The 13853-nt window shown below is 45.7% G+C and overlaps 1 protein-coding gene across 1 annotated transcript in view; it reads left to right on the top strand.

The window, feature by feature from the left end:
• The window catches only part of WSCD2 (WSC domain containing 2), a 1121035-nt gene that overhangs the window by 852636 nt on the left and 254546 nt on the right, over positions 1 to 13853 (top strand). Inside the window, exon 7 of the mRNA XM_078667416.1 lies at positions 10999 to 11173. Within this exon, the coding sequence (XP_078523542.1) occupies positions 10999 to 11173 (175 nt within the window). The remainder of the gene's footprint in view (positions 1 to 10998; positions 11174 to 13853) is intronic.

Raw genomic sequence — 13853 nt, 5'->3', positions numbered from 1 at the left:
CTCTCTCTGCGGACGGGCTCCTCTGCTTACTGCTCTGGCTGCGGATCCGCGTTCTGGCTCTCTGGTTCTCCGCGCTTCATCATGTATCCCAAAGTTCAGGTGAAGAATCCAGTTTCTGCCACCGCAGGACGTGTTTCGACAGCCGGGGAGGCCGGCTCTTCGAAGTTAGCCGGTGTGGTGGAACAGTCCGCAGCAGCTCAAGTATCGGGAGCGGGAGTTGGCGGAGAAGGGCGGGCGGCCGGCCGACTCCTGTGGAGATAGTTGTCCCAGTGACAGTGAAACCAAGACAGACCCTCCCCGCTATGTTTGAACCACAGGCTAACAAGAACAAGACACCGCAGCAACCTACTTAGAACAAACGTGGTCAGCCGGCACTTGCATCTCCAAAACTCTTGGCAGCTTCTACCACTGGTAAGGCGGACATCGCTGTTTCTCTGTCTCCTTTGGGGTCATTAGTATTGGATGGCAGTAAGGTCCCCCTAGTTTGGGTGGCACAGGGGTTTGACCCCACAAGCGAGGCTGGGCACCTGGATGTAGGGGGCAAGAGTACTGATAATAATTTCGAAGCTCCCTCTAACATTGTAGACCATTCGACCCAGCCTAGTGGAACTCTGGGAGCTGTAGTTTCAATGGTGTCTATGGTTGTTCATGGAGCCCCCTCTGACCAAAGGGTTGCGGAGCTGCCACGGCAAAATAAGACTGTGTCAGGCGAGGCGGGCCAAGCGGCCTCTCAGAATGCTATGTCAAATTTAAATTGAGATACTAGAGACATAGAAGGCGGAGATACATTTTATTCTCTCTCTGAGCTTACTGGGTCATCCGAGGAGGATGCCGGTTTAGATAAAGATTGGACTGATGACAACAGCGAGCTGCGTGATTGGCAACCCAACGAAGTGTTAAACTCAGAAGCCTCATCCTATGGTCCTCGTACTGTCCGGAAAGCAGCTAGAGAGCAGGGGCTCCCTTGATCTTGCCCGAATACAGGTTCATTAGTCTGGGACTATTCTTTTTCCATACAGTCTGGTCTGGAGGGTAATTCTACTGATGCGGGGAGTGGTAACGGGGCGGGGCGAATCCCTCTCATCCACCCCCAGGGGAGATGACACTTGCGATAATTTACCAGACCATTATGGCTCACGGCAAGAAAGTGTGCGAACTCAGGGCGTGTGCCGTAAGGTACAAAACTCTATCCGGATAGTAGCAAAAACATGCTCTAATATTGCCTCCAGAATCGTGGCGGCGGAAGAGATGATCTCCACTCTGGAAGATGATATGGCCACTCAGAGGGGCATTACAGACCTCATTAAAACTCAAAGAGACGACATGCTGTGGAAACCCACAGACCTTGAAAATAGAGTAAGTAGGAACAACTTGAGAGTTTTAGGAGTCCCGGAAGGGATGGAAGGGTCGGACATCAGGCAATTCATGATCGAATTGTTCTCTGAAGCATTTCCTGAGGTGAAACAATGGGATTGGCAACTTGAAGTTTAGCGGGCACACCGGTTTCCGTTTAAGCAGAGGCAAGGGACTGCCCAAACTGATGATAAGCCTTGCGCTATCTTAATATTTTTGAATAACTTTCTAGCCAGGGAAAAGATTTATGATTTAGCCAGGCCAGATAGGAGTCGGGCTGGGAAAGGATGCAAGTTTTTTGTCAGGCCTGATTTTTGTCCAGCTACTGTTGAGCGGAGGTGGCAGCTCTGACAGCTAATAGCACCTTTCCAGTCAAAGGGAGCCCAAGTACTTCTGCTCTTTCCCTCTAAACTGAAAATTATCTATTAGGGTCAGACCCGATTCTGTGTCTCTGAAGTTCAGGCTAAGGAGTTTTTGAACTCACTTTAGGTTCTAAAGCTATGTCTTCCTATGTCTTTCTTTCTTTAAGAACCTAAGGGTCCTTAAGTGGGGGTATTGGCCATTTGTTGGGGAAAAGTTTGGGTCCTACATTCTCTTTCTTTCCTTTTGTTTTATTTTTTTCCCTACGATCGTATCCCCCGTTGTTGTCAATAGCTTGGCAATGACACCAGGGGAGATCGTGATAAACTAGTTCTTCCATCACAAGGACCACGGTCCTGTTGCCCGACATGGGGGCTGCAGGGTAGGGTGGTTTCTGGTGGGTGGGGTTAGTGTGCATAAGGGTTGGGAGGGTGGTCAAGGGTTGGGAGAGGGGCAGAGGTTGGGGTTCAAAAACAAAAAAATGCTTGAATTTAAAGTACAATCGTGGCACTTTTGTTGGTATTGGTATCATTAGGGTATGTTCATTTCTAGAAGGGTGGATTAAAATTGTTTTGTACGCATTGGTTGGGTCAGGCTCTCCTATTAAAGTAAATGGCGCAGGGTAAATTGTGCCTAGGTTCTTGGAATATATGTGGGCTGAATGATGGTAAGAAAAGAGCCCTGTTCTCGAGAATTGTTCAGGCTCTGCAAATAGATGTACTTAGTTTACAAGGAACGCATGTCCCCATGACCAATCGTGATTACTTGAGAATTCCAGGGATTAATTTAATCGGATGTTCCAGCCAGACCTCTATGATTAGAGGGGTGGCAATTTTACTGAGATGGGGGTTGGATCATGTAGTAAAACTAGCCAAGATAGCGCAGGGCGATGGGTAATCACTGAGTTGACAATCAATGGAAGAACTTTAACTGTTTGCACAGTGTATGGCTTAAATTTAGATGACCCTGCGTATTACATTTTTTGAATGTAGAGCTGGAATTATGGCCTCATCCAATTAGTTTGTGTGGGATAGAAATATTCATTTGTTTGCTGATTTTAATTTAGCAGGGGGTCAAAGATATGTGGGCAAGAAGCCTAGAGTCTTTAGGGTACTCCAAGCTCTGGTTCAAGAGCATTGTTTGATTGACCTCTGGTTTTGCCACAATAAAAATCAAGATGGCTTTACATATTATTCTGCCCCTCATAATAAAATGGTCAGGCTGGACTATTTTTTTTATGTCGGAGCAGCTTGCTGAGGTACTTCCATTTCAGCCCCCCAAAGAATTCTGTCAGACCGTAATCCTCTGATCATTGAATGTCTGCTTTTTCATGGGCCTAGTGTCCCAAGGGTCTGGACAGTCGAAAGAAAACTATTATTGGAACAGTCTTATTTAGAACATATGCGGAATAATTGAAATTTTAAATATTAATAGGGGGACAGCTTCCGGTACCACAGTCTGGGATACACTTAAGGCTGCAGTCCGGGGGGAGACAAAGAGTTTTTCGGCCTTTCGACGGAGGACAATCCGAGAACAAACTAGAAGGCGTATTGAGGAGTTGAGGGTTGCAGAGGTCAAATATTAGGTGCAATTAAGGAGGGTCATAACACAGGTCAAAGTCAGTTACTGGTTGCTAAAACCAGGGCTTGTCTGCTGGAGTTCTTTGGTCAGGACCTGGCTGCTAACGTCTTACAGTTTCGTACAATGATGTTTGAGTTTGGGGAAAAATCTGTCAGGGTCCTGGCCAAACAACTCCAGCAGAAGAGCTTGGCCAATTATATCACCAAGATCATAAAGGCCATGTTCACGACATACAGGAGGGGGTCATGGGTGTTTTTCAGCAGTTCTATCACACATTGTATACAGAGGACTGGTTTAGAGACAGAGTCCGAAGGTGGGGCTTTCCTTCAGGACATTAATACCCTTCATGTTACAGCCCAACAGAATGAAGCTAATTCTGCCCCCATAGAATGGGAGGAGGTTGAGATAGCAATTAACTCATTAGCGAATGGTAAAGCTGCAGGTCCAGATGCTATTCCTTTGGAATCTTATAGTGTGTTTCGCTCGGAGATTCGGTTGGATTTTCTTTCAGTTCTTAGAGCTGCACAGGAAGGGAATTTACCGGACTCATGGCGCCAAACTACTATCATTCTCTTTAGGAAGAAAGATAAGCCAGAGCTCGACCCTTCCTCCTTTCACCCTATATCTCTTATAAATACAGATAGTAAAATGTATTCCAAAATTTGGTCCACCAGATTAGCCCAGGTGATCTCTCCATTGGTCTTATTACGTCAGCAGGGCTTTATCCCGGGCAGGGATACGACGATCATGCCTGCCGGGTTAGTGCACTTCTAGATTGGTCTCAGGTTACTGAGTCTCCCCTTGGAGCGATCCTGTTGGATGCAGAGAAAGCGTTTGACAGGGTCACCTGGGGGATTTTATGGGCAGTTCTCGGTTGGAAAGGTTTTAGTCTTAAGTTTATACAGGCAGTTCAATCGCTTTATATTGCTCCAGTGGCTACTCTATGCGTTTCTGGTCTGGTATCAACATCATTTAGCATTAGCAGGGACACTAGGCACGGCTGTCCCTGCTCGCCCCTGCTTTTTGCCCTGTACATTGACCCTTTTTTAAGTAAAATTGAATGTTCTTTAAATATTCTGCTGGTCAGGGTCAATGCTACAGAGTACAAGACGTTGGCTTGCTCTGATGATATTGTACTTCTAACCAGGGATGTTGCATCTGCTTTTTCTGCCCTAAAGAACCTAGCAGAACAGTATGGTCAGCTCTCTGGCTATAAGCTCAATGTCACCAAAACCCAGGTCATTCAAATCGCCGCTATGGGTCCTTCTGAAGCCCCAGTGGTTCAAGTTGCAACATATCTATGGGTCAAAATCACTGCCCTAGTTGTCAATATTCCAGATCTGAATATTTTGCCGGTTATTGAATCAGTTAACTCAACTCTAGTAAGATTGGACAACTTACATCTCTCTTTGTATGGTTGGTGTAAAGTTATTAAAATGTTGGTTCTACCTAAGTTTTTATACCTATTCAGAACCATGCCACTGGAGTTCTCACAACTAAGCCTGGCCAGAGCAGAAAGGACTTGCAATAGATTTCTTTGGGGGTATCATCGCCCTCTCAAGGCAGCTAAGTGGATGTGCATCTCGAGAGAACGGGGGGGCTGGTCAGTCCCGAATCTTTTGCTCTATTACTGGTCTGCACTGCTCCAACATTTTGGCCTATCTTTGCTTGGGGATAGGGTGGTGGTGCCGTCGTCCTGTAGTCTTACTATCTATGAAATAGGGCTTGGAGAGGATGCTAAGGGAATCTTATTGCGGATTCTTGAACTCAGCTATTATAAGAAGACTAAATTCAAGGTCATCGGGCCATGTTTTCAGTTTGGTGCAAGATTCGGCGTAAATGGTCGATTCCTAATATTAATTCTTATATATCCTTCACCGTTGCTAGACTCTTGCCGTTTATTTTTCAAGATCAGACCACTTTTAGGTGGTTGTCTCTAAGGTTGGGAGCTCTTGGGAGCTCTTGGTGATTTAGGCTTGGATGGGAAAATGGCCTTCTATTCACTTTAAAGCATACATTCCATCTCAATACACATGATTTTTTTTAAATATCTGCAGATCCGAAGATTTGTTGATAAAATGAGGGGCCAAGCCACCACCTTGTTTGATAGGATTACATTGATTACATTGATTCGGAGGAGGTCAATAATTGGCGTAGTGTATCAGCACTTACTACCTGGCCTTCCGGACCATCTCTCACTACAGAATGCTAAGTGGGAGGCTAAGCTGGGTAAGACAGGGGTGGACATTAGTCAGGCTCTTGAGTTGGCCAGTAGTGTGTTAGTATCTGGAAGTTTACGCTACTAAAGCTATATGGCTCTGCATGATCTGTATTACACGCCGGCTAAAGTTTCAAAATGGGGGGGCAGTGGGAACCATTTTTGTCCGAGATGTGGCCGTTCTGCAGCCAATGATGTATATATGTTCTTCGGTTGCCCAAAATTGTTGGTCTTTCTATTGGATGTGGAGCGATTCATGAATTCCACGCTCAGTATCCCGGTTGATATTTCACCAGAGATGGTGATACTCGGATGTGAAAGTAATGGCCCGCCTGAGAGATCGAGGCATGTCTCTGCCTTTCTATTTATTGCTATGTCTTTAGTCCAGCTCTGTATTACCTCAGAATGTCCAGATGCTCCTACTTTTCTTAATTGGAGAGCGGGGATCTTGGCCCATTATAATTTAGAGTCAGCAGTCTTTCAGAGGTGGGGCAGAAGGAGGTGTGAGATGGGCCAGAAGATCTGGGCCCCGTTGGAGGAGTGGCTTAGATAATAACAAGGAATTATATATTTTTTTAGGTTGGTTAATTATTCACTCCCTGCATTATGTTGGTGTGCCATGCCGTTTGTGCCTCCGATTTCAGTTTCTGTACATTATTGTCCCATTTTTCTTTGCCTGCCCCACTCTCTAGGATTATATATGTATTTATTCCCCCTTCTTTTTATGTTTCTCACCAAATGCCGGTATTTTTTTGCTGTGTACAATGTTTTGCCACGGTTTATTATGTCCTTGTATTATGATTATATTTTGTCAAGCTTGAATAATTTTTTTTTTCTAAAAAAGTAAAGTGACATCTCTTGTACTCAGTCCCTGTTAATTAAATGTAACTAGTAGGCCAGTAACACTGATTGTGCCACCCACATATATAGCCCCTGCGATGGCAGAGCCTATCTGTGCAGATTACACTGTCATGTCGACCTGGCAAAACAACCCTTTTGCAGGCACAAACATTTCCTTTTTATATATATATGTCACCCCTAAGGTAGGCCCTGTAAAGCTCACAGAAAAGGGTGCAATGTAAAATTTAAAAGGTAGAACATGTACTTTTAAGTTGTACATGTTTTAGTAGTGAAAACCTCCCTAAGTTGTGTTGACAATCGCAAGGACTATCTCTTCTATAGGATAACATTGAGACTACCTTATTACATTGTATAAGTGTAATTTCCAAGTGGGAAGAGATAAGACCCCCCCAAGTCTGGTGTCTCTGGAATCCCAATTTAAAATCACAAGTGACGGTGAAGTAGGATTTTCAATTGCAATTCTGAAAATCCCTCTTTTAGAAAGCTGGCATTTTCTTACTCTAGCCATTTGGTGCCTGCTGCCAGTCTCTGTTCAATCTGGGTTGTCTGACACCTGGGCTTTGTGTATTCCTTCTGGAAAGCCGCAGACAAAGGGAGCTTAGGTGTGACTTGATGGGCCATCCTGGGAGATGGGAGGGAGGAGCTTGGCTAAACCTCACACTTACACCAGAATAGGTTATGTCCTGTCCGCACACAAAGGGCTGCATATCACTCTGTAGTGTGTCTAGAGCCACGGCAGAAATGGAGTACCTCTGTGCATTTGAAAGCCATCTTTGAAATCTCCCCCACTTCAAAGGCCCAACTGGGTAAAAGTACTGGACCTCTGACACCATGACTTCGGTACACTTCTGGATTTATGAAGCCTCTGCCAGGAAGGACTGCTGTACCGCTGAAGGACTGTCACCCAGATGGACTGCTGCTTTGCTGGATTCCTGCCTTGCTGTGCAGCCCTCTTGCCAGCTGTCCCCCTGCTTGGTTGAGAAAGACTGGGCTTGCATCACTTTAACCTAGAGTGACTCAAAGAGCTTGCTGGTTTGCCTCCTCATTTGAAGTCTCAGCGACATAAAAGACTTCCATCCACCCTCCTCCTACACCTGAACTCTGCAATCTGTGTGCCTGCCCTGTGAAGTGGTGCCACCCCGTCCTGAACTCTTGGAAGTGGCCTAAGTTGTTTGCTCTAGTGGAACCGACACATCCTCTGCTGTGTGGGCAGAATCAAGGCATCAATGCTGCTGCGAGAACAGGACTGATGCATTGCCCTGATAACCAGCGCATTGCCTTCAGAACCACCGCTGCGGGAACAACGCATCACTGCCACTGAGTGGAGAAGATCAACACATTGCCTCTACTGTTTGGAGAAATCTGGCACATCATCTTTGGAACTTTGACAACTCGGAACCAGCACATCGCCTTTAGAACTACATGCAGAAAATCAATACATCATCCCTACTGGGTGGGGAACACTGACACATCACTTGGCCACTCGCCGCAATCTGGTTGTTGCAACCAGGATCAAGGTACTTTTGTTCAGCGGGCTTACGTGGGTACCTGTATCTGACCCACGCTCCATCGTGGTTGGCCTGAACTTTTGACTTTGCCCCTGGTTCATCGTGACCAGATACTTCAAATAGGGAATTATTGCTTCTAAGCACTATTTTAGAGTTTATATTTTTTATTCATATCTCAACTTCTACCTATTGGATTTTTCTTGTTAAGGTCTAGTTTTATTTATAAAATGTGTTACTGTTTGAATTGTTGCACAGATACTTTACACATTGCCTCTTTTAAGCCTGACTTCTCTGTGCCAAACTACCAAAGGGTAAGCACAGCATAATTTAGGGTGTGTTGAAAATTACTCTGACTAGAATTGTGGTTTCTACGTGGACAAGGTGCATACCTCTGCTAACCAGAAACCCAATTTCTAAAACAGGCCATTTACTACTAAACAATAGGGTTTTCCCTATGTAACATGTTTTAAGACAGAACTCCTGGACTCAGGAGTGTAGTTTCAAGTGGGGTTTTTGTGGTCTTACACGCCCCTTTATAAATGTTCTGTGGTAAATCGTTGGATATCAGAGCTCTCAGTCAGATATGGAGAGGTCTCTATCGGATTTAATTTGGATTTTTAAATATAAAAATGAAAACACTCTCTCTCTCTTTATCTCTCTTACTCGTTCTCTTTCTCTCTTCCTGTCTGTTTGAAAGTATTCTTGAACCTTGATTGTTTTACAAAATATTGTGTTGCCTTCCACTTAGTATCCCTAACATTCCACACTCCTCTTCCTCTCCACTACCCCTTAAGCACCCTTCATGCCCTGCTTGTAGAATAGGGCATTTTAACTGGAAATGCCAGCGAGATTGTTGGAAAATCTGAACGTCACCCCCGCGCCACCAATCATCCTGATCAAGATACGCCCCTAACTGGGCTGCAGAAAAAACTTCTTAATTTGTAACTTGAAATATTTACACCCAGAAGCATGAGCATCCGTGTTAAAACCTCCCAACTGCTGCACATCTCAACCTATCTAAGGACTGTAAAATGTTGACATTCCGAATGAAACTATATTGCCCGTTACATGCCATGAGTTTTTTTAATTATATGATACATATATTTCCATGCTTAAGAGTACAGAGGAAAGAGATGTTGAGTGTTTGTATGTGAGCAGTAAAGATATTTTTTTAATCTGGAAATCTACAACAAAGCTCAATTTATTAATAGGATTAACATTTTAGTTCCTTCAGGCTTCTCCAACGAGTAGCTCATGAGCTACTGGTAGCTCTCGAGCTACGTGCAAGTAGCTCTCCTGTGTGCAGCCTAGCCAACTAAATTCACATTGTTTGCTTTGTTGAATGAGCATATCTATGCACAAAAGGTAAAGCATTTATTAGAGGCTAAGATGTGTATATTTTTGGAACTCAAAAGCTGATGTTTTGAGAAAAAAGGCTCAATTTTCAAAATATATTTAATGTTGATATTTGAATGATGAAATCGAATGGTGTTGGGGAGACTTATAGTCTAATATTATTACCTTAGTGATAGGAGCATTTCAGCTGTAGCTTTTATGCAATACCCATTTAGAGGCATTGCACATTGGGAAAGCATTTTTATATCACTGCTGGCAACTGTGTCTGATGCACTGAAGGAATCACTTTGGTAATCTTTGCATATGCTGGACAATAATTGTAATCTTGTCTGATGTGGCAATTATTACATCTCCAAAACATTAATAGCCCTGGAGGCTTTCCATTGAAGATAAGTAGCTCTTATTACGGAAAAGATTGGAGACACGTATTCATTTAAAAAGAATGAACTGTTATTAATTAAAAAAATGGCAGGGTGGAATGGCTTACACTCTTCAATTACTGTGGGTGGAGATAAGTCAGAAAATAAATATTTTCGGTGCAGTAAGATCCCACCTGCCAATATGGAAGGGACCTTGGAATATGCATATCACGTTGCACCATACCACAACAAAGAGGGAATTTTTCTGGTACTTCACTGATGCTACACAAGCTTATTTTACTTCAAAGGAAGCAGTTAGGGGTTTTAATGAGTGACTCTACTGACTCATGTTCTTGCTTTAGGAACCCCTTTGTCAATGAGTTCTCTCCCTGAGTTTGGGTGCACAAGTGCAGGAGTAAAGCCAACCATTTCAATGGTATTTTGAACGCATGGGGACGGGTGACCTAGAGAGGGCAATGTGTGAATGGATCAATGGGACCCATGCAACGCCCTGGCATGAGCTATTACAGCATGCAAAATCAAGTAAGTCACTTCCACTGTGTAAAGAGATTTCTTCTAGCCCTAAACTGGCCCATCTTATCACCTTTGCGAACTTTGAGGAAATTGTGTAGGAATCCTTCTTGGCCCATCCTTACTGCTTAGCTGAGAAAGTATGCTACACTCTCTTACAGGCCCATGTTTACTTTAAAATTACTTTGGTTTGGTGACCATGTTTTTTACTACCTTCACTTGCTTCTTCATTTACCAGGTTGTATTTGCTGTGTCTTTCTGATTTTTGTGCTTTGCTTTTCCTTGTTATGTTTAGGTGTAGTACAGAAGCTGCTTAGGTTTTATCTCGGTGCTTGTGTCGCAGTGTTCCTGAAAATGCCATGTCTGCAGGCCTAATTCTCATTACAACCTGAAGAAAATTTGAAATTGGTCGAAAGAACAAAATCATTAGGAATTCACGAAGCTATGCTGCTCCTAAATTGCTCCTAAACATTAAATTGTTGAAACAGCACCCATTAAACACAGGATAAAAAAGGCATTTTCGTTTTCGTCCATTACATTATGAATTCTGGAAAGTGCTTTCCATTTCTAATAATAATACCAAATCTACGTGGTAAGTTTTAAAAGAGGGAAGTCGGATTGCCTTATTTTAAGTTAATAATGCAACTTCTATAACCATAGGGAAATGTATAAGAACATTACAGCAGTAACTAATTTCAATTTATGCGGGGGAAAATTTCGATAAAAAAGAATGTTTGGTTTGAAAAACAGGATTAGCCATCTGTTCTAGAGCAGGTGCACTAAGTATGCTGTGAAAGTGCCCACCGTGGAATGCAGCATTATTTACAGGCTGTAGAAAACTGAACCGAGTGTTGTCACTTGTCCCCCACAGGAATACCCATTGGCAGTCCTTGCAGGAACCTTCTGTCACTGCGGTTTCCCCACGACATGTTTCACACTTCACGAGCGCGAGGACGAGCAGCTCTGCGCGCAGAAATGCACCGGAGAGAAGTTCGAAAGCTGTGGAAACAGCGAATACTTTCTTGTTTATCAAACACAAGTACAAGGTATGGTCTGCTATGCATCTTACGTACTACTCTTTTTTGCACAATTATTTTCGCCAAATGAATGATCTATTTGGCCATTATTATGTCTGCAGTTATCTTGTAGGTGGGAGTCTTGAGAACTCTTTTTAACCAATACCGTTAGAGCTGCATTTTTCCTCAAAGCAAAACAAGGTCCATTTCCTCTGGAAAGAAAGGGGCAGATTGAAAAATGTCTTCATATGCACTTCCAGCATGGAAATTGTCACAGATTTTCTCACGAGGGCCAGGTGGGAGTGTCGTTTTCAGTAGAGCTGTAGGGTAATGGGGGTTCTCCACAGGAAAACCTATTTTCTCCTTAGAGATGCAAATTGCGAAAAATAGAAGCATTGTCTGGACTCGTGGGAATACATTCAGACATTCTCAATTGCTCACTCTCTGTAATTACACTTTCAGAACTGATTTTTGCATGCACATAAAAGGAAACTCACAACATCTTTACTAGAGAACTCCTAGAATCATGTGGCTTTCATATTTTTCCAGAAGTGCTATTTGCACCCTTTGTGAGTTCATAAAATGTGATAATATTCACTCATGCGAGACAGCAAACAGCGGTGTAGAGTTACCTTTTTTTCACAATAATTGGGTGCATCTTGCTTACATTGAGAAGACTGCTGAGGATGGTTGTGATGGGAAAATGAGATGTGGCAGGGCAGGTGTTTCATGGCTGGGCGTCAAGGAAACTGGAAAGTCAAAAAGGTCTCAGGGAAGTATCCTCCTCTAGAGCATGGGTACTCACAAACTTTCTCTCGGGGGCCAAAATTATAGTGTGGTTTGTGTCCGAGGGCCGCACCGGTGGGGCGGGGTCAGTGGGGTAGGGGGCGGGGCTAGAGCAACAAAAAAAACTCTTACCATGAGGTTGATCACAGGTCCCTGCAGCGGACGCCTTCGTCCACTGAGCCACCAGACCCGGCATACACACATCTCTCTCTCTCGGTCTCTCTCTCTCTCTCTCTCTCTCTCTCTCTCTGTCTCTGTCTCTCTCTCTCTCTCTCTCTCTCTCTCTCTCTGTCTCCCTCCTTCTCTCTGTCTCCCTCCTTCTCTCTAGCTCTCTCCCTCTCTCTCCCTCTGTCTCACTCACTCCCTCTCTGTCTCCCTCTGTCTGTCTCTCTCTCTCTCCCTCCCTCTGTCGCCCTCCCTGTCTCACTCCCTGTCTCCATCCCTCTCCCTCTCTGTCTCCCTCTCCCTTCCTCTGTTCCCCCTGCCTTCCTCTGTCCCCCACTGACTCCATCTGTCTCCCCCTCCCTTCCTCTGTCTCCCCCTCCCTTCCTCTGTCTCCCCCTCCCTTCCTCTGTCTCCCCCTCCCTTCCTCTGTCTCCACCTCCCTTCCTCTGACTCCCTCTGACTCCCTCTGTCTCCCTCTCCCTCCCTCCGTCTCCCTCCCTCCGTCTGTCTCCCTCCCTCCGTCTCCCTCCCTGTCTCCCTCCCTGTCTCCCTCCCTCTCTGTCTCCCTCTGTCTGTCTCTCTCTGCCTGTCTCCCTCTGCCTCCCTCCCTCTGCCTCCTTCCCTCTGTCTCCCTCCCTCTGTCTCCCTTCCTCTGTCTCCCTTCTCCCTCCCTCTGTCTCCCTTCTCCCTCCCTCTGTCTCCCTTCTCCCTCCCTCTGTCTCCCTTCTCCCTCCCTCTGTCTCCCTTCTCCCTCTGTCTCCCTTCTCCCTCCGTCTGTCTCCTTCCATCTGTCTTCCACTGTCTGTCTCCCACGTCTGTCTCCCTCTTTCTGTCTCCCCCCCCACTGTCTGTCGCCCTCCCTCTGTCTCCCTCTCGGTCTCCCTCTCTGTCTCCCTCTCCCTCCCTCTCCCCATCTCCCTCCTTCTCCCTGTCTTCCTCTGTCTGTCTCCCTCCTGCCTCTGTCTCCCTCCCTCTTTCTGGCTGTCTCCCTCCCTCTGGCTGTCTCCCTCCCTCTGGCTGTCTCCCTCTTTCAGGCTGTCTCCCTCTTTCTGGCTGTCTCCCTTTTTCTGGCTGTCTCCCTTTTTCTGGCTGTCTCCCTCCCTCTGGCTGTCTCCCTCCCTCTGGCTGTCTCCCTCTTTCTGGCTGTCTCCCTCTTTCTGGCTGTCTCCCTCCCTCTGGCTGTCTCCCTCCCTCTGGCTGTCTCCCTCCCTCTGGCTGTCTCCCTCCCTCTGGCTGTCTCCCCCTTCTGGCTGTCTCCCCCCTTCTGGCTGTCTCCCTCCCTCTGGTTGTCTCCCTCCTTCTGGCTGTCTCCCTCTTTCTGGCTGTCTCCCTCTCTCTGGCTGTCTCCCTCTTTCAGGCGGTCTCCCTCTTTCAGGCGGTTTCCCTCTTTCTGGCTGTCTCCCTCTTTCTGGCTGTCTCCCTCCCTCTGGCTGTCTCCCTCCCTCTGTCTGTCTCTCTCTCGGTCTCCCTCTCCCCCCCTTTCCCTCCCCCTCTGTCTCCCTCCCCTTTTCCTCCCTCCCAGTGCCCCAGCACATTTATCTGTGAGGGGCTGCCATTACCATAATTCCCTTAAACGGGAGTGCCTGCATCTTGTTCATTGCGACGCCAGGACTGAGAAACGTTGCCTGTTTTTAAAACAATGTGGGTTCTAAAGACACTGCCCTAAGCACTAGCGCTGCTTGTCTGAAGTACCGCAATACTTTGGCACCTTCAATTGCTTACCTGCATTGGACTGAGTGGTCCCAATACTCCTGCACTG

This window comes from Lissotriton helveticus, chromosome 11 (assembly GCF_964261635.1).
Source record: "Lissotriton helveticus chromosome 11, aLisHel1.1, whole genome shotgun sequence".
Taxonomy (NCBI): domain Eukaryota; kingdom Metazoa; phylum Chordata; class Amphibia; order Caudata; family Salamandridae; genus Lissotriton; species Lissotriton helveticus.
Note: the sequence above shows the minus strand (reverse complement) of the source record. Positions and strands in the feature narration are given on the sequence as shown.